This window comes from Hemiscyllium ocellatum, chromosome 26, assembly GCF_020745735.1.
Source record: "Hemiscyllium ocellatum isolate sHemOce1 chromosome 26, sHemOce1.pat.X.cur, whole genome shotgun sequence".
NCBI lineage: Eukaryota > Metazoa > Chordata > Chondrichthyes > Orectolobiformes > Hemiscylliidae > Hemiscyllium > Hemiscyllium ocellatum.
In genome coordinates, this window is record NC_083426.1 from 40,265,133 (window position 1) to 40,285,364 (window position 20,232).

General features: G+C 44.0%; 1 protein-coding gene across 5 annotated transcripts in view; it reads left to right on the top strand.

The window, feature by feature from the left end:
• Positions 1-6,419: 6,419 nt before the first annotated feature.
• The window catches only part of LOC132828426 (T-complex protein 11-like protein 1), a 53,769-nt gene continuing 39,956 nt past the window's right edge, over positions 6,420-20,232 (top strand). For 2 of the 5 annotated variants that reach the window (XM_060845531.1, XM_060845535.1), the window contains exons 1-2: positions 6,420-6,464; positions 9,184-9,346. In XM_060845531.1, coding sequence (XP_060701514.1) covers positions 6,462-6,464; positions 9,184-9,346 — 166 coding nt within the window. In that variant the 5' untranslated portion in view covers positions 6,420-6,461. Of the gene's footprint in view, positions 6,465-6,892; positions 6,979-9,157; positions 9,358-20,232 lie in introns of those variants that run through there. The other 3 variants (XM_060845532.1, XM_060845533.1, XM_060845534.1) reach the window with 3 other exon arrangements.

The following is a 20,232-nucleotide window of genomic DNA, read 5'->3' on the forward strand; positions in this document are numbered from 1 at the left end:
CAGTTGTTCACTTAAATTGTCTATATCTCTTTATAACTTCTTTTATCTTCCTCACAGCTTGCATTCACACCAGATTTATATTATCAGTAAACTTAGATACATTATACTCAGACTCTGCACCCAAGTCATCAGTATAGGTTACAAATAGGTGAAGTCCCAACAGTGACCCTTGAGGCAATTACAGCCTGACAACATTGAAGATCTCCCGTTTATCCCCTCTCGTGCATCTTGCTTGTTTACCAGCCCTCTATCCATGCTAATATATGACCTCATGATTAAGCTCTTATTTTTGTTGCATTTTATCTAATGCCTTTTCAAGAGTTAAGTATATAACATGTATTAGTTCCCCTTTATCCACCTTCCTGGTTGCATTCTTTAGAAAGTCTAATAAATTTGTCAGATACAATTACCCTTTATAATCCAATCTGAACACTGATCAAGCTGAGATTTTCTAAGTGCATTGTTAAGACTGCCTTAATTACAGATCCTTAAATTATAAATGGATATTGCACAGAAGATTTCAACACTTTCCTGTCAGCTGATGTCAGGCTTACTGGCCTTTCGTTCCCTGTTGTCTCACTCTGTTTCGTTATTTCAATGACAGTATTACATTTATGAACTGAAGGGGCTGGACAGGATAAGTGCTGAGAAGATGTTTCTGCTCATAGGAGAGTGTAGGACCAAAGAGCATAGTCTCAGAATAAAAGGAAGCAATTTAAGATTGAAATAATAAGCAATTTCATCTTTCAGAGCAATGTGAGTCTTTGGAACTCCTTGCCACAGAAAGCTGTGGGGGCAGAGTCCTTGTGTATATTGAATGCTGATAAAGATTCTCAATCAGTCAGGGAATCAAGGATAATGGGAAAAGGGCAAGAAAGGAGATCAGGAATAATGGATCAGCCGTAATCCCACTATATGGCCGAGGGGCAAGGGGATAAATGGCCTCTTCCTATTTACTACTGTCTTTTCATAAAGTGGCCGATTTTCCTTCTACACTTGTTCGAGTGAAAGATTGGAGTGATGTTGGAATTCTGAAACAAGACAAGGTATGGGAAGAATGACAGCTCTGACAACATCTACAGGAAGAGAAGTAGAGTTAACTTGTCAGGTCAATGATGTTTGGTTAGAATTCCAGTTCCAATCAGGGGAGAGTGCAAATGAGAAGATTTCTTAGAAAGTTTGCTTTTGAAAACAGTTTGTGTTAAAAAAAAGGTCTTTTGCTGTGAATCAAATTCCCGCACTGCTTCTGTGCCTGTTATCAAAACCTCTTGCGAGAATGGTGCAAATTTCTGAGAAACTTCAAAGCCTCTGGTTCAATTCACTGTCACTAGGGCCAATATCTGAGAGAGTGTGGAAGGGGAACTTTCCTGATGAAGGACTTTAGCCTGAAATATTGGCTCTCCTGCTCCTCAGAAGCTGCCTGACCTGCTGTGCTTTTCCAGCACCACACTTTTCGACTCTGACTGCATCTGCATTTGCAGTCCTCACTTTCTCCACCTTCCTGTATCAGAGGGAGCCAAAGAGGGGTTCAGGCAGGAGAAGTCTGTCAAAATGGGGTGTTTGAAATTCATCAGCATCTGAACATTGAACAAATGACATCAAAATTGGAGGTGTAGCATCCAGCGAAGAAGGTTACCTCAGAGTACATTGGGACCTTGATCAGATGGCCAATGGGCCGAGGAGTGGCAGATGGAGTTTAATTTAGGTAAATGTGAGGTGTTGTATTTTCGAAAGGCAAATCAGGGCAGGACTTATACACTTAATGCTGAACAAAGCGACCTTGGAGTGCAGGTTCATAGTTCCTTGAAAGTAGAGTCGCAAGTAGATAGGATAGTGAAGAAGGCTCTTAGTATGCATTCCTTTGGACAGAGCATTCAGTATAGGAGTCGGGAGGTTATGTTGCGGCTGTACAGGACATTGGTTAGGCCACTTTTGGAATATTCTGGTCTCCCTCCTATAGGAAGGATGTAGTGAAACTTGAAGCTGTAGGGAGAGGCTGAATAGGCTGGGGCTGTTTTCCCTGGAGGGTCGGAGGCTGAGGTGTGACCTTATAGAGGTTTATAAAATCATGAGGGCATGGATAGGTTGACTAGTCAAGGTCTTTTTCCCGGAGTGGGGGAGTTCAAAACTAGAGGGCATTGGTTTATGGTGAGAGAGGAAAGATTTAAAAGGGACCTAAGGGGCAACGTTTCAACACAGAAGGTGGTGCATGTATGGAATGGGCTGCAGAGGGAAGTGGTGGAGACTGGTACAATTGTAACATTTAAAAGGCATCTGAATGCACATGAATAAAAATGTTTAGAGGGGTATGGGCTAAATGCCTGTAAAAGGGACTGGATTAATTTAGGATATTTGGTCGGCATGGACTAGTTGGGCCGAATGGTCTGTTTCTGTGCTGTACATCTCTATAAATCTAATACTTAATTAACTAGACAGATATTAATTCTGTAGTAAAACTGTGAATACTGGAGATCTGAAACAAAAAAAAATAAATCACTGTAGAAACTTAACAGGTCTGGCAGCACATGTGAGAAGAAAGCAGAGTAACCACATTGAGTCTAGATACCCTTCTTCCGAACTGCTAGCAGTTAATAAAAAGTGGTTTCAGATGAAGACAGGGGTTGGGATGGGGGAAAGGTGTGAGCCAATAGGTGGAGGCGAAATCTATAGAGAGGGATAGAAATCTACAAATCTTCTCAAAACTTGCTAAGAGGGAAAGAAAGTTAGGCAAATGGATGGTTAATACTAAACTATGGAGGGTGAAAAGCTGTTAGTCAGGACAACGGGTAAGTGAAAGGGGTTAGCTGTGCTGAAAGCAGCCCATGTGTTGTGCAGTCACCCACAGTACACACAAACACAAAGTGTCACTACGTACTGAGGTTTTACCAGTGTTGGGAAGAATGGGACTAGCCTTGTTGCCACAGAATGCACCAAGTAGTTGGACCGTTCCATATCACCTGTCCTTTGCGGAGAAATTTGCAAAGATAAACACCTTTGACCACAAGTTCATCAGGAAGTGGTCAGCACACAGCATCCTGAAGACCCTGAGGGAAAAGGAGAGGGTAGATCCTGTCATGTAGTTCCCTGAGCAGACTGTCAAAGTCATTTGGCAGAATGCTGCATCACCAGGACTTTCCAACAAGCACCAAGACATCACTTGGCTGGTGGTGAGATGTTTCATGAACATATGGTTGGTCTGTACCATCACTCACTGCCCTCGAAACGGCTGCAGGGGCAGGAAGGGTAGAGACTGTTGCACATCTCCTTTTGGAATGTGCCTTTGCAAATGAAGTCTGAAGGAAGATGCAGTGGTTTTTGTCAAGGTTCATCCTGAGCAGCTTTGTGACGCCCTATGGTCTGTTCCTTGGGATGCACACCGAGACAAACATCGATTGTGCCTGGAGGACCATCAACTCGGTGAAAGACACTCTTTAGTCTGCCCGAAACTTGTTGGTCTTCCAGAACAAGCAGCTTACCTCCAACAAGTGTTGTAGATTGGCACATTCCAAGTTCCAGAACTACGTACTGAGGGACACACAAAAGCTTGGGGCAGCTGCCTCTAAGGGCACAGTGGGGAAAGACCACCATCAGAGGTCTTCCTACTGAAATTAAATGTGGGTCTGTTCTGTTATCAGACTATCCCAGTACCTCAAGTGCATGTCTTGTATATATAAGAGATGCCTTTGTTTTGTTTGGATAGAGTCAAACTCCAATGTGTGTTTGTTTCCTTGATACTCTATTGTACAGAACCGTACAGCATTTGTGACTATATATAATGAATAAAGTATAATTTTGACATAAAAAGAAGCAGCCCATGTCATGACAGGACTCAGGGTGTTGGGAATGGACAAAGGACATGGAAGGAGATGTTCTGGCCTTAAAATGATTGAACTGGACATTGAGTCAAAAATGAGGTCTGCAGATGCTGGAGATCACAGCTGAAAATGTGTTGCTGGTTAAAGCACAGCAGGTTAGGCAGCATCTCAGGAATAGGGAATTCGATGTTTCAAGCATAAGCACTTCATCAGGAATGAGAGAGAGTAGCCAAGCAGGCTAAGATAAAAGGTAGGGAGGAGGGACTTGGGGGAGGGGCGATGGAGGTGGGATAGGTGGAAGGAGGTCAAGGTGAGGGTGATAGGCCGGAGTGGGGTGGGGGCGGAGAGGTCAGGAAGAGGATTGCAGGTTAGGAGGGCGGTGCTGAGTTGAGGGAACCGACTGAGACAAGGTGGGGGGAGGGGAAATGAGGAAACTGGAGAAATCTGAATTCATACCTTGTGGTTGGAGGGTTCCCAGGTGGAAGATGAGGCGCTCCTCCTCCAGCCGTCGTGTTGTTATGTTCTGCCGGTGGAGGAGTCCAAGGACCTGCATGTCCTCGGTGGAGTGGGAGGGAGAGTTAAAGTGTTGAGCCACGGGGTGGTTGGGTTGGTTGGTCCGGGCGGCCCAGAGGTGTTCTCTGAAGCGTTCCGCAAGTAAGTGGCCTGTCTCCCCAATATAGAGGAGGCCACATCGGGTGCTGCGGATGCAATAGATGATGTGTGTGGAGGTACAGGTGAACTTGTGGCGGATATGGAAGGATCCCTTGGGGCCTTAGAGGGAAGTGAGTGTGGAGGTATGGGCGCAAGTTTTACATTTCCTGCGGTTGCAGGGGAAGGTGCCGGGGTGGAGGTTGGGTTGGTGGGGGGTGTGAATCTGACGAGGGAGTCACGAAGGGAGTGGTCCTTGCGGAACGCTGATAGGGGAGGGGAGGGAACACCCCCCACCAACCCAACCTCCACCCCCGGCACCTTCCCTGCAACCGCAGGAAATGTAAAACTTGCGCCCACACCACCACACTCACTTCCCTCCAAGGCCCCAAGGGATCCTTCCATATCCGCCACAAGTTCACCTGTACCTCCACACACATCATCTATTGCATCCGCTGCACCCGATGTGGCCTCCTCTATATTGGGGAGACAGGCCGCTTACTTGCGGAACGCTTCAGAGAACACCTCTGGGCCGCCCGGACCAACCAACCCAACCACCCGTGGCTCAACACTTTAACTCTCCCTCCCACTCCACCGAGGACATGCAGGTCCTTGGACCCCTCCACCGGCAGAACATAACAACACGACGGCTGGAGGAGGAGCGCCTCATCTTCCACCTGGGAACCCTCCAACCACAAGGTATGAATTCAGATTTCTCCAGTTTCCTCATTTCCCCTCCCCCCACCTTGTCTCAGTCGGTTCCCTCAACTCAGCACCGCCCTCCTAACCTGCAATCTCCTTACTGACATCTCCGCCCCCACCCCACTCCGGCCTATCACCCTCACCTTGACCTCCTTCCACCTATCCCACCTCCATCGCCCCTCCCCCAAGTCCCTCCTCCCTACCTTTTATCTTAGCCTGCTTGGCTACTCTCTCTCATTCCTGATGAAGGGCTTATGCTTGAAACATCGAATTCCCTATTCCTGAGATGCTGCCTAACCTGCTGTGCTTTAACCAGCAACACATTTTCAGCTGGACATTGAGTCCTAAAGGCTAGTCTGCTGTATTCAATATGGTCTCCTCTGTATTGAGGAAGAAGAAACACAGACTGGCTGACTGCTTTGCAGAACGGGTAAAAAATGAGGTCTGCAGATGCTGGAGATCACAGTTGAAAATGTGTTGCTGGTTAAAGCACAGCAGGTTAGGCAGCATCCAAGGAATAGGAAATTCGACGTTTCGGGCATAAGCCCTTCATCAGGAAACCCCCACCTTGTGTTTGTAAGGGTGACCCTGAAGTTGCTTGCCACTTCAACACAACACCGTGTTTCCCTGGCCAACATCTTTGTCTCTGACAGGCTGCAGTGCTCCAGCAAAGCTCAGCACAAGCTGGAAAAACAGTATCTCATTTTCTGGGGATCTGCAGCCTTCAGGACTCAAGATAGAGTTCAATAATTTCAGTCAAAAACAGAATTTGCTGTTGGTCCTGCGGATTATTTCAATAATTTTATAACCTGAACACTGTCCATGTTATTGACCCATCCCTCAGGCCCTGTCAATCTCATGGAGTGAGTCGGCACAGTTGAGCCACTTTCACCTACTTGTAGTCCCCATTATCAGCGTTTCTTCCTGGTTTAGCATGAGCTACCCCTTTGTCTGCCTAACTTTATTTTCTCTCTTCTATCCGCTGGCTCTACCCCCCAACCCATGCCTTCAACTTATACGGTATATAAAGTTTAAAAATTAAATATTGTCCTAGAAATCTGAAGTGCCATCTTCCTATATATAGCCTTTTCCCAGGAACTATCAGTTCTGAAGAAGGGGCACTGGATTCGAAATTGTTTCTCTCTCTCCACTGACGGTGCCGGGAGGGGCTGTATATTCCTGGCATTTTCCTGTTTGTGCTGCCCATTTCGCAGCGTGAGGCTTTCGTGCAATCCCTGCCCTGATATGGGCTCACCAATTCGCTGTCGTCGCTTCGTTGTCACTTCCTCGGTTGCCATGGTAAGACATTGCTTATTTTTAAATTATGATTTGATTCAGGGGTGACAACGGGACTGTCCAGATCTGTGACTCCACGCAATTTCTTTTCCGTATTACAGCGGGTGAATTTTGTAAACCCCTTAGCTGTGGAAGGACAACAAATGTATCTTTGACAGGGATTTCCGGAGCTGTTGAATGACTGTACAACTTTGTAACTGGCTGCAAGGGCGGAACTCCAGCGCTCTGTTTAGTTTCAATATTGGAATGGACCATTCATTAGGGGTAACAGAGGAGCTGCGGAAAACATCATCATACCATAATTCAAATGAAACACGTGCAACTTTGCACATATCACACTTTAAACAATTACAATCGGAATATGATGAAAATTTATGCCCGCTGCGGAGCGCTGTGTCTAAATGTATAAGTTTGTATTGATAGAGCCCTCCCGTGCTGTTTGCAGAGTAGCAGGGCTCAGTTTAAAGTTACAAGCGGGAGTGATAGGGTGTAAACACTCCGAGCAGTCATCTCACAGGTAAGGTAGTTCAGCTTAAGGACAAACAAAACTTCCATTTACTCTCTTTTCAAAACTTTCCAACAGATTTCTTCACCACAGGTTAGCAGATCGACTGCTTGACGTTTGTTTTTAACCCGAATTTCGGAAGGAGGGCGTTAAATTTAATTGTGTGCACTGCAGATTTATCCCCAACTCTTGTTAAATGGTCCCGGAAAGGGTTGCATTCCAGATTTGAAATGTTAAGTTGTATTACAAGTTCATTTTCGCTATTTATGCGCTTATTCGTCTCGCGGTTGAATATCTGGGATGTGCTTCAGCTTTATTTTGGTTTGAAAGCCAGACTTGCCATCGATGCAACCGAAAGTGTTTGGATTTCGATTGAGACAGGTCTGTTGGTGTCCCTCCCTCTTGCCCGTGCTTGCTCCACACTGTGTCGGTGCTGAGATAACGCGAGCAGTGTACACTGACTGCAGAAGGCGGTTGTTAGCAGCAATAGGTGCTGGTGAATGCAGGAGGCACGAAGCCTGTGTGCGATTTGCCGTCATGTCCCTGACGCGCGGAATTGTCTCAGATGTTGTTTGTTGCAAACACTGTGGAATTCCAGGGTCTGGGACTGGGTTCCAGGTTAGAATCTCCCGGGCACCCTCTGCACTTTAACTGACTGTATCCCCCATCAGAACAGCAATCGTGTCACCCAACCCCTGAATCTGTCTGAAATGGCTAATCTGTCAGTGAATTATCTGCTTTTTGCTCCCCATCCCATAACCTCATATTGATCTAGCATCAGTTCTCATTTGCAAAAGGAAGTTCTACATTTCTTGTGGTAGAAGTGATACCTAATTTCAATCCTAATGAAATCAGCAATGGGCCAATGGGAGTACTAAGCTGTCTTCACCATTCCAGTCAGGTCCTGGCTGATCCAACTACAGTTTGATCTCCGCTTTCCTGCTTCTCCCTACTACCATAATCGGGTCTAGGTCACTCAGGAGTTGTATTCGTGGTTTCATTTGTTGCCTCCCGTCAAGTCCTCCCTGCCCTTTTTTCCAGGTTGGGATGAGGCTTCCCCATACTGGATTCACCATAATGGTTGGAGGCTAGTTGAATAGATGGCCAGTGCCATAATAGTCCATATAGTAAGCTGGATGTAGGGCAGGAAGGAGTTGCAAAGGTGATAGGGAGTGATTTCCCATATCATACTGGCTCCACCTACAGCACACGGACTGAATGCATTCAAGATAGCAGCTCACCACCACCTTCTCAAGGACAACTCAGCATGAACAATAAATACAGGCCCAGTCAACGATGCCCACATTTCATGGATGAATTTTAAAGAAAAAAGGCTAAGTAGTAACTCGCAAAGAGAAGGTGAAGCATTGGAAATTGGCAAGGAGAAGCATTATAGGGCAGAGAGGGAGCGGGTTGCATGGCTGAATGGCCTGTTCTTAAGTTTCATGTTACAATGTGAATTGCTCTCCTTTACTTAGGGCATGCTGAACAAACGGTGGAGGCTTTCCTTTGAAAAGTAATTTTGGTCAATATGATAAGCATTTTGAGAGTCACTTGCTTTTTATAAAAAAAAAATGAGGGAATGGGACAATGTTCATGCTCTGCCCAATTTTATTCTCCAAATTAAGGTTCCCTTCCCTGTCAATTTACCAAAACAAATCTGGTGTTTAAGCTGTGCTGTATCTAGACTATTGGAACTAATAGCTGTCAGAGTCTCAGCAACAGCAGGTAATCATCTGTAAATGCATGAGCTTGGATCTGAGCATACCACACCACAAAGGTTCTACAGTTTTGAAAACTGACTGTAAAAAAGAGTTTTCCAGCACAGAGTCAGCACTTTATAGATTGATGCCAAAGTCAAATGGTGACAATTCCAAAGATGGAGGCTAGTGGAAAGGTGCCCTCAATTGTCAGAGAAATCCTGTTGGTCAGCAGTACCTTGAAAGGTAAAGTGTGGTGTTGGAAAAGCACGGCCGGTCAGGCAGCACCCGAGGAGAAGGAGAGTCAATGTTTCGAGCATATGCTCATTCCTGACGAAGAGCATATGCTCAAAACATTGACTCTCTGGCTCCTCGGATGTTGCCTGACTGGCCGTGCTTTTCCAGCGCCACCCTCTTTGACTCTGATCTCCAACATCTGCAGTCCTCACTTTCTCCCAGTACCTTTTGAAAAACATGTCTTGTTTTGACAGATTAATTATCTGACTTGTTTCGAAAGGAGGAAAGCCCAGACAAAATGCCCAACAGTGAGGAGACCAGCGATGCCCATGGCAAAGGTCAACAGGAGCAGGACAGAGGAGCTTTGCTTGATGAGACAACGTCTGCAACAGGAAAAGGCGATGCCAACATGCCTGGCCTCTGTAAACCAGGGGTTTCCTGCTGTAAGTACAAGGTGACCACTCTCAAGGCATCACTTTGCATGTGTCAACCAAATGTAGCAAACATGACATTTCAAAATCAGCACATCCACACTGGTTTACACAGGTGTCTAGGTTATAATGTCAGTAGTGCAGTCACACAAAAGTGCTACTTACTCCACCATTTTTTTAAAATAATAATTTATTCAATGGATATGGCCATCGCTGACAAGGCCTAGTTAGAGACAAAAAAAGTGCAGATGCTGGAATCCAAGGTAGACAAACAGGAGGTTGAAAGAATGCAGCAAACCAGCCAGCATCAGGAGGTGGAACAGTCAATGTTTCGGGTATAACCCTTCTTCAGGACTGGAGGTCGAGGTGAGGGGAACTGCGGATAAAGGGGGTATGGGGATGGTTTTGGGTGGGGAGAGAAGAGGACTGGAGTGGACTAGTGAGGTAGTGATAGGTGAAAACAGGTAGATGGTACTGCCTGGTTGGTTGATGGGAGGAATGAATCCAGTTGGTGGCTGGAATGACAAGTCAGAAAGTGGAATGAAAGGGAGGAGGGGGATTGGAAAAGGATGGGAAGGGAGGTTATTTGAAATTGGAGAACTCCACATTTATTACCCATCTCCAGTTGCCCTTGAAGATGGTGGTGACCATCATTAGTGTTGCCCAGTAGCTAGCAGAATCTCCATTCTGATCCTTACAGATCATGGTAGTTGTTCATATTAATTATTTCCTACTAATTGGTAATAAAGAAATATTATCCTCTATTGGATCACATTACACATTTATAACTCACTGAAATCCCATTGCTTGAGAACACTTATCTGAAAACTTTGTACGATCCCTATGATTAATCCAAACAGCTTTGGGAATGCAGCAATTGTCAGTGTTCCTCTCTAGCAGCTTTTGCTGCTATTTCTTTTTTCTGATCATAATGGGCTCTTCAGCAAGCTGACCTTTGGAGTTGAAGGATGAACCATTTTTCTTAGAATCAGCAGTTTTTCCAACTTATGCTAACTGTCAGGTGTGATGCTCAGGCATTCCCATCAGACTGAGGCGGGAAGTACCCTTTGATCTGAGTTAGAATGAGCCCAGGAGGTATGGACAGGGTATTAAATAGCCTCTGGCATCCATGCTGCACTGAGAGGAACTGGTGCACATGCAACCAGTGCGGCATACTTCATTGCTTGATTGACATCTTAATCTGGCATTTCATTGACATACAGTCAGTGCTGCCAATGGAACCAAAGGCAGGTCCCTCGCCACACAAGTGAACAGCAGGACCATGACAAAAAGGCTGATTCCACTATGGCATTCAGGACAATTGAAGTATCCAGTGATGAGGCTTAAAGTGGAGGGAGATGGCACCTCTATGTTGAGGTACCCTCAAGGATTGGCATAAAAAATACTTGTGCGAGTGCCCAGAGAGCCATCCCATGGTTTTTGAAAGGGTGGACCCTCTAGAGGTAGAATCAGGACTATGGTGGGTGGTGTAGCCATTGCTGATGGCAGATCCTTCTGTGGCCCAGCTCTAACTGGCCTGCTGCCAAGCCCCTCCCATCCCCCAGCCGGTAACATTTTAGCCACTGTATCATTCACTATTACAAAGTTGATGTTGGAATGTTCTGTGTCTCCAAACACATCATGTGCAAACCATTGTGCAAAATTATTGATACCACAGCAGCTTCCAGTTGAAATAAAAACAGAAAGTGTTCGAGAAACTCAGCAGGTCTGGCGATATTCGTGCAGAGTGTTATGGACCAGGCCAGGCTAGACTGCCTCAAAATATTTTAAGAAGGTAGCTTAGAATCTGACTTTTCTTGTCTTAAAGATAGATATAAAGTGTGTGTTCTAGATGTCATGTGACTGGTCAAACTACTCTATGCTAAGCAAAACACATTTTATTTAAATACTAAATTAAAATGTTAAAATGCAAACAAAAGAAAGGAATTTAGAACAAATTAATGACTGGAAAACTTAACTGAATAATACATATAGTAACTATTACTAATTAACTGTTCCAATATAATAATATTCCATAAACACACCCTGTGGCAAAAAAGTAAAATCAGACACCGATTTTTACATGCGGTTTTCCACTCCAGGATGAAATAGCATCAAGAGAGATTTCAGGGAAAGTAGCAGCTAGGAATCATTTTACTGAAGCTCCAACTCTCCTGGGATCCAAACAGCTTCTGACTGTTACAGCTTTTTTAAAAAAAAACTAGAAAGCCTGATCTCTGAGAACTGGCCACTCCCCTTCCATTGTTACAACATTTTTTAAAAAGCCCTAAAGACTTCCTAAGTTACTGACTTGGGTCATCTCCAGTAGCAACTTCAGTGCCTCTGCCTTTACAACTTCTCTTCCAAAAAAAACCCAGGACAAAATAATCTTTTTAAAATGACAGCATCATCACAAGAGAGAAACCAAATCAATGGTTTGAGTTCAATACGACTTCTCTTTGGAATTCTGTTTCTCTTTTCAGATATTGCTAGACCTGCTGAGTTGCTCCAGCATTTTCAGTTCTTATTTCAGGTTTCCAACGTATGCAATACTTTGCTTTTGTTTGAGCTCATCTTTCAATTCTTTTTGACTGTTGCAAGGGTAACAATGTGCAACCTTATTGTAAGTGTGTGGTGTGCCAAATGCCACACTTAATTATAGTGACTGGGCAGCAATCTGGAGCAGGACCATTTTCCCACTTGCATAGAGGCCGTGGGAACAACCATTATGGAAAAGGGTAGGTGGGATAATGAAAGACTGCACCACCCCTTCCAAATTGTTCTGGTATCTAGTTCTTCCTCCGAGTCAAATATTGATCCCCACTTTAAGTGCTTGTGGCTCTGTCTGTGACCAAATGCAGTATTCTTTGTGCTGTTTAACTGAGCAGATAGTTCAGTAGTGAATTTAAACCTCACAGACCCAGCATCCCTTAATCAGCTCCTATGAAATCCAATATAGGGGAACCTCAATTATCCAAACGAGATGTGCGGACACGATTTCGTTCGGATAATTGATTATTCGGTTAATCAATTAAATGCCTTTCCTCTGGGGCTCAGAGTTTTTAAAGTCTGCTCCCCGTTCAGGAAACTGCAGCAGCACACAGTGCGCAAGATCCACCACCACCTTCCCCCCCCCCCCCCCCCCGCCACCCAGCCAACACCCTCCCCCCACCGTCCCCAACACTACCCCCAATCCCATCCCACCTCCCCCTGCCTGTGCCCCCATCCCCAGCACTGCCCCTCTCCAATCCCAGTCCAGCACAGCACCTCCCCCCCCCGCCCCACCACCACCCCCCACGTCCCACACTGCTCCTGCCCCCTCTCTGGGGCAGCTGACCTGGACACCAACAAGAAGAGGGGTAAGTCTCCAAATACAGCCACACACACAACCTTTACTGCAACTTTTCTGCTGTACAGGACAATGTTGGAGAGACTATCTGGGGAAGTTGGGTTTAGGATACACCCCTCTGTAGAATTCCAGGGAAAGTGTGGGGGGAGAGAGGGCGGGAGGTCAGTCATTTGGAGACGGTGCCTGTTTAATCATTGTAAACAAAAGACGTGATCGCTGCTGGAAACATGTCTTTGATGTAATGTTTCTATTGGGACTTCGAGATCTCCTTCAGATAGTTGAGGTTCCTCTGAAGTTCATTAAATCTCTTTCAGGCATTTACAACATTGACATGAGACTTCTTATGACAAGGCCCATGGGGTCATGCTGTATAGAAACACTGAGAAATTATTTCCCATGGCTGGGAATTGAGAATCTCAGAACAGTCTCAATTTAAGATTCAATCATTTAGGACTGAGATTAGAGCAGATTCCCTACAGTGCAGAAACAGGCCCTACGGCCCAACAAGTCCACACCGACCCTCTGAAGAGTAACCCACCCAGACCCATTTCTCTCTGATTATTTTACCTAACACTATGGGCAATTTAGCATGGCCAATTCACCTGACCTGCACATCTTTGAATTGTGGGAAGAAACCGGAGCACCCAGAGGAAACCAGCACAGATTCGGGGAGAATATGCAAACTCCATACGAACAATCACCTGAGGCTGGAATCGAACCTGGGTCCCTGGCGCTATGAGGCAGCAGTACTAACCACTAAGCTACTGTGCTGCCACATGAGAAAATATTTCTTCATTTGGAGGGTGGTGAATCTTTGAAATGTTCTATCCCAGCATGATGTGTGAACTCCATCACTGAATGTCTTCAAGATTAATTATTCGAGCTTTGATCTCTTTGGACAGGGTGAACTAAAAAGACATATTTGTAACTACCCTTAAAGTTTAGCTGAGTGATGACAGCTAACATAATTTCAAGCAACAATCATTCTTGAACCTCAATTTAAACTTGCTTTCAATAAAGGCCATTGAGGTGAATGTAAAGGGTTGGTTTCATAATTATTCGGTTTTCCGGATTTGATTGTCTTTTTGGTCTCCACGACCCTGCTTACATTATCAACTGAGAGAGCTGGGAAATAGGTACACGGATGTCTGAGTTAATTTCCTGTTGCAGTTCCTTGCTCCCCTTTCCCACTCCAGACAGTAAGATGTCAGACCTTTCTTTTGCAATTCAACCTGAAGACAAAGCAAGGTCAAGAATAATGCCATGAAGTGAAAATCATTACTGTCTCGCACCCTAGAAGGTTTTAGAAAAAAAATAATGGTTATTAAGTGGTCAGTGAGTTGGTCACAAGGGACATGTATTTAAATTAGTAGTGGAAGTATAGTGGCAAGGTTAAAAGCTCAATTCACACACACGAGGTCTTATGAGGAAAGGCTGAGGGACTTGAGGCTGTTTTCATTAGAGAGAAGAAGGTTGAGAGGTAACTTTAATAGAAACATACGTGATAATCAGAGGGTTAGACAGGGTGGACAGGGAGAGCCTTTTTCCAAGAATGGTGACAGCGAGCACAAGGGGGCATAGCTTTAAATTGAGGGGTGATAGGTATAGGACAGATGTCAGAGGTAGTTTCTTTACTCCGAGAGCAGTAAGGTTATGGAATGCTTTGCCTGCAACGGTAGTAGATTCGCCAATTTAAGTCGTCATTGGACAAGCATATGACGTACATGGAATAGTGTAGGTTAGATGGGCTTCAGATTGGTATAAAATCAACGAGATGAAGGGCTTTTGCCCGAAACGTCGATTTCGCTGCTCGTTGGATGCTGCCTGAACTGCTGTGCTCTTCCAGCACCACTGATCCAGAATTCAGATGTTATGACAGGTCGGCGCAACATTGAGGGCCGAAGGGCCTCTACAGTGCTGTAATATCCTATGTTGTATATTTAAGAGCATCTGCATGGAATAATTAATTACAGACCTCTTGTAGCTGAATTATTTATGATATTTAAAGAAAATAAGAACAAAGTAGAAAACATTTCAAGTCTAGAGGGCATTTTTTTAAGGCTAGAGCAGAAAGAGATTTTTAAAAAAAAAGTCATGAGGGACAATTCTTTTTAGAGGGTGGTTCATGTGCAGAATGGACTTTCCTGAGGAATTGGTAGATGTGGGTACAGCTACAATATTTAAAATACCCTTGGGTAAATACATGAATAAGAAAGGTGTGGAGGGCTATGGGCTAGGAGCAGGTAGGTGGGACTAGTTTAGTTTGAGATTATGGTCAGCATGGACTGGTTGGATGGAACGGTCTGCTTCCATTCTCTCTGACTCTGACTCTGTGACTATGAGGCATGAATAGGATAAGGAAGTGGGATTAGGGAGGGTGCGTTGAATGGGAAGCCAGCATCAGCATAAGCTCAACAGAAAGGACAGCCTCTGGCAGTTACTTCTATGTAACTTGTGTAATACTAACAATGAGATAGATAATGGTCTGCTTGGGGACCCTGCAGCCTTTGATATTAAGTTTGATCATTTTAGGGATGAACACGATCTTCCATATCCTTTAATTACTCCTACACCCCAGGTCTTATCATCACATGAGCTATTCTCAGCACAGCTGATCCATTTTCACCTATTTATGATCCTCATTATCATCTTTTCTCCTTGTTGACTGGCTATTATCCATCTTCTTGTTTGTCTAACTATCTTTCACCCCCTTTGGCTCCATGTCCACCTATCCTCTCACTCCTTTAACTGCCCTCAGCCCCTATATACCACCCTTTCATAATAAAGGGTCATTGGACCCAAAACATGTTTTCTCTGCAAAAATATTAGGAAGACTGAATGCATTGCTTTTGGTCATTAACTCTATTCTCTGGCCAGCTATTCCAATCTCTCCTTGGCACATAACATGTGCTTGAACCAGACAGTGTGCAACATCGGTTTCCAATTTTAGCTGGTATCAGAGCTCAGCACTACTGCTGTTGAAACCCTAGTCTATACCTTTCTTACTTTAGACTTGACCATTCCAAAGTTTATCCTGGCTAGTCCCTATAAACTTCAGACCATCCAAAACAGCTCCCATCCTAACTTTAACAAGTTCTGTTCACCCACCAATTGACACTTGCTTCCAGACTGGTAATACCTCAATATTAGACTTTCATTCTTACTTAAATCCCTTCAGAGCATGACCCTTCACACTCTCTGTAATCTCCTCCAGTCTGGCACCCTTTGTGATATCTGCCCTGCTTTAATTATGGCCTCTTGAGTAGCCCTGATTTTAAGTGCATCCAATGTCAACAGCGATGTCTTTGAAACACTAAATTCTTCAACTCACCTCCACCCCTCCCCCAAATCTCTTCACAAATCCAACTTTCTCTTGTAAAATGCTCCTTAAAATCTACTTTTTTGATGATCACTTATCTTTGCATCTCCACTGTCAGATCTTGTCTGACTTTACTTCGTGAATTGCTATTGGGTTGCTTAACAATGTTAAGGTAGAATGTCAAGATAAATTGTTGATGTCTATAGTGGTCTTTTCATTGCTGGTCACTGAGTTCCAATGCTGTCCAGAGAGAATGAATGAAATGGTCAAATTTCTGACAATTGTAAAAGCTTCATTGTGAATTGAGTTTAATGGAAACATAACACAATGCTTTTATGCAGAATTTTCCCTTAAAGTTTTATTGAGTCAAATTCATGGTACTAATCCACCATGGCACGCAGTGGCTTTTCCCATGCAGTATCCATTCTTCACCTCCATTAATTATGTAAGTGAGCACCTTTCCTGTGGGATCACATGACCAGAGGGGTGGACAGGCTCACCATGGTTGGGTCCGAGAGCTGTTCATGCCATTGGCACCATATTTAAAGTGCAGCTACACACCCACTTTGGATGCTGTAGGCATCCTGATAAACCTACCAAAATGACCGATGTGCCAGACTCTGTGATGCTCAAGACAAAGCAATTCACACCCATGTTTCATCAGTAACAGAAATAAATCATTTCAATGTAGCATACGTAAGAGCAGTGAAAAGAAAGGATGACTAATTTATTAACTTAAACTGTACTCCTTCAAAATTCAAATTCAATTTGGATTTAAACAGTCAGAAGACAAACTGTTTTGTAAACATTCTATGGATAGAAAAATAACATATACAGAATAAGCAAAATCTGGTGTCATAGTCATTAGACCCTTAACTTCAGATTTTTTTAAAAAAATTGAATTGAAACCAAACTCTGCTTGAAAGAAATCCTCACAATACTCTGGAAAATTTGTCAAACATGATCTGACTTTCATAAAACTATGCTAACTCAGTTTGATGGTGTTTAGCTTTTCTAAATATCCTGCTATTTCTTCCTTTAAAAATTGCTTCTAGCATCTTCACAAAACCAAATGAGAGAGAGAGAGAGCAGTGGTGGAGGCAAATCAAATCATAACTTTCAAAAGAGAATTGAATCCTTTTATCTGATGAGGAGCAATGTGTAGATCCACAGGGAAAATGCAGGGGAATTTTATCTGGTGAATTGCTCTTGCAGAAAACATGACACAAATGTGTCCTGTCACCATTCTAAGATTCAATTTAATATTGCCTGCTAAACTTTTCTCAAATTCTCTCTTTGCTTCTTATATTATCTTTGTCAATTCCCTCTTGCACTTTCTGGTCATTAAATGACGTTTGTTAGTGTTTTTGTTTTATTTTCAATTTTATTTCTTCTATCTTTCAGGACTATTTAGTTTGGATGCTTTACCCTTTCCCTTTAAAAGGAAATGCCTAATCAGCACCTGAACTAACTTATTACAGAATACTTTCCATATTCCTTTTTTTGCTGCTGCATTACTCTACAGTAGTCATAGAGTTATACAGCATGGAAACATATCCTTCAATCCAACTAGTCCACACTGACCATAATCCCAAACTAAACTAGTCCAACCTCCTGTACTTGGCTCATATCCCTCTAAACATTTCTTATTCATATACCTCATAGAATCATAGAGATGTACAGCACAGAAACAGACCCTTCGGTCCAACCCATCTATGCCGACTAGATATCCCAACCCAATCTAGTCCCACCTGCCAGCACCTGGCCCATATCCCTCCAAACCCTTCCTATTCATATACCCATCCAAGTGCCTCTTAAATGTTGCAATTGTACCAGCCTCCACCACATCTTCTGGCAGCTCATTACCTACACGTACCACCCTCTGCGTGAAACAGTTGCCCCGTAGGTCTCTTTTATATCTTTCCCCTCTCACCCTAAACCTATGCTCTCTAGTTCTGGACTCCCTGACTCCTATCCAAATATCTTTGAAATGTTGTAACTGTACCTGCATCCACCACTATCTCTGGAAGTTCAATCCATGAATGAATCACTGTTCATTTAAAAAAAAGAGTTGCCTCTCAAGTCCTTTTTAAAATCTTTCTCTTCTCACCTTAAAAATATGCCCCCCTTGTCTTGAAATTCCTCACTATCGGGGGGGAAAAACACCTGCCCTTCACCATCCCTATTTCCCTCCTATTTTATGAGCCTCTACAAGGTCATCCCTCAACCTCCTGTGCTCCAGTGAAATTCAGTTTGTGGATGTACCTACTAGAGAAGGTGCAAAACTTGACCTACTCTTGGGGGAAAAAAGGCAGGGCAGGTGACTGAGGTGTCAGTGGGGGAGCACTTTGGGGCCAGCGACCATAATTCTATTAGTTTTTAAAACAGTGATGGAAAAGGATAGGCCAGGTCTAAAAGTTGAAGTTCTAAATTGGAGAAAGGCCAATTTGACAGTATTAGGCAAGAACTTTCAAAAGCTGATTGGAGGCAGATGTTCGCAGATAAAGGGACGGCTGGAAAATGGGACGCCTTCAGAAATGAGATAGCAAGAATCCAGAGAAAGTATATTCCTGTCAGGATGAAAGGGGAGGCTGGTAGGTATAGGGAATGCTGGATGACTAAATAAATTGAGGCTTTGGTGAAGAAAAAGAAGGAAGCATATATCAGGTACAGACAGGATAGATTGAGTGAATCCTTAGAAGAGTATAAAGAAAGTAGGAGTATACTTAAGAGGGAAATCAGGAGGGCAAAATGGGAACATGAGATAGCTTTGGCAAATAGAATTAAGGAGAATCCATAGGGTTTTTACAAATATATTAAGGACAAAAAGGTAACTAGGGAGAGAATAGGACCCCTCGAACATCAGCAAGGCAGCCTTTGTGTGGAGCCACAGAAAATGGGGGAGATACTAAATGAATATTTTGCATCAGTATTTACTGTGGAAAAGGATATGGAAGACATAGACTGTAGGGAAATAGATGGTGACATCTTGCAAAATGTCCAGATTACAGAGGAGGAAGTGCTGGATGTCTTGAAATGGTTAAAGGTGGATAAATCCCCAGGACCTGATCAGGCGTACCCGAGAACTCTGTGGGAAGCTAGAGAAGTGATTGCTGGGCCTCTTGCTGAGATATTTGTATCATCGATAGTCACAGGTGAAGACTGGAGGTTGGCAAACATGGTGCCACTGTTTAAGAAGGATGGTAAGAACAAGCCAAGGAACTATAGACCACTGACCTCGGTGGTGGGCAAGTTGTTGGAGGAATCCTGAGGGACAGGATGTACAAGTATTTGGAAAGGCAAGGACTGATTCTGGATAGTCAACATGGCTTTATGCATGGGAAATCATGTCTCACAAACTTGATTGAGTTTTTTGAAGAAGTAACAAAGAAGATTGATGAGGGCAGAGCAGTAGATGTGATCTATATGGACTTCAGTAAGGCGTTCAACAAGGTTCCCCATGGGAGACTGATTAGCAAGGTTAGATCTCGTGGAATACAGGGAGAACTAGCCATTTGGATATAGAACTGGCTCAAAGGTAGAAGACAGAGGGTGGTGGTGGAGAGTTGTTTTTCAGACTGGAGGCCTGTGACCAGTGGAGTGCCACAAGGATCGGTGCTGGGCCCTCTATTTTTTGTCATTTACATAAATGATTTGGACGCGAGCATAAGAGGTACAGTTAGTAAGTTTGCAGATGACACCAAAATTGGAAGTGTAGTGGACAGTGAAGAGGGTTACCTCAGATTACAGCAGGATCTGGACCAGATGGGCCAATAGGCAGGCGGAGTTTAATTCAGCTAAATGCGAGGTGCTGCATTTTGGGAAAGCAAATCTTAGCAGGACTTATACACTTAATGGTAAGGTCCTAGGGAGTGTTGCTGAACAAAGAGACCTTGGAGTGCAGGTTCATAACTCCTTGAAAGTGGAGTTGCAGGTAGATAGGATAGTGAAGAAGGCGTTTGGTATGCTGTCCTTAATTGGTCAGAGTATTGCGTACAGGAGTTGGGAGGTCATATTGCGGCTGTACAGGACATTGGTTAGGCCACTGTTGGAATATTGCGTGCAATTCTGGTCTCCTTCCTATCGGAAAGATGTTGTGAAAGTTGAAAGGGTTTAAAAAAGATTTACAAGGATGGTGCCAGGGTTGGAGGATCTGAGCTACAGGGAGGAGCTGAACAGGCTAGGGCTGTTTTCCCTGGAGTGCCGGAGGCTGAGGGGTGACCTTACAGA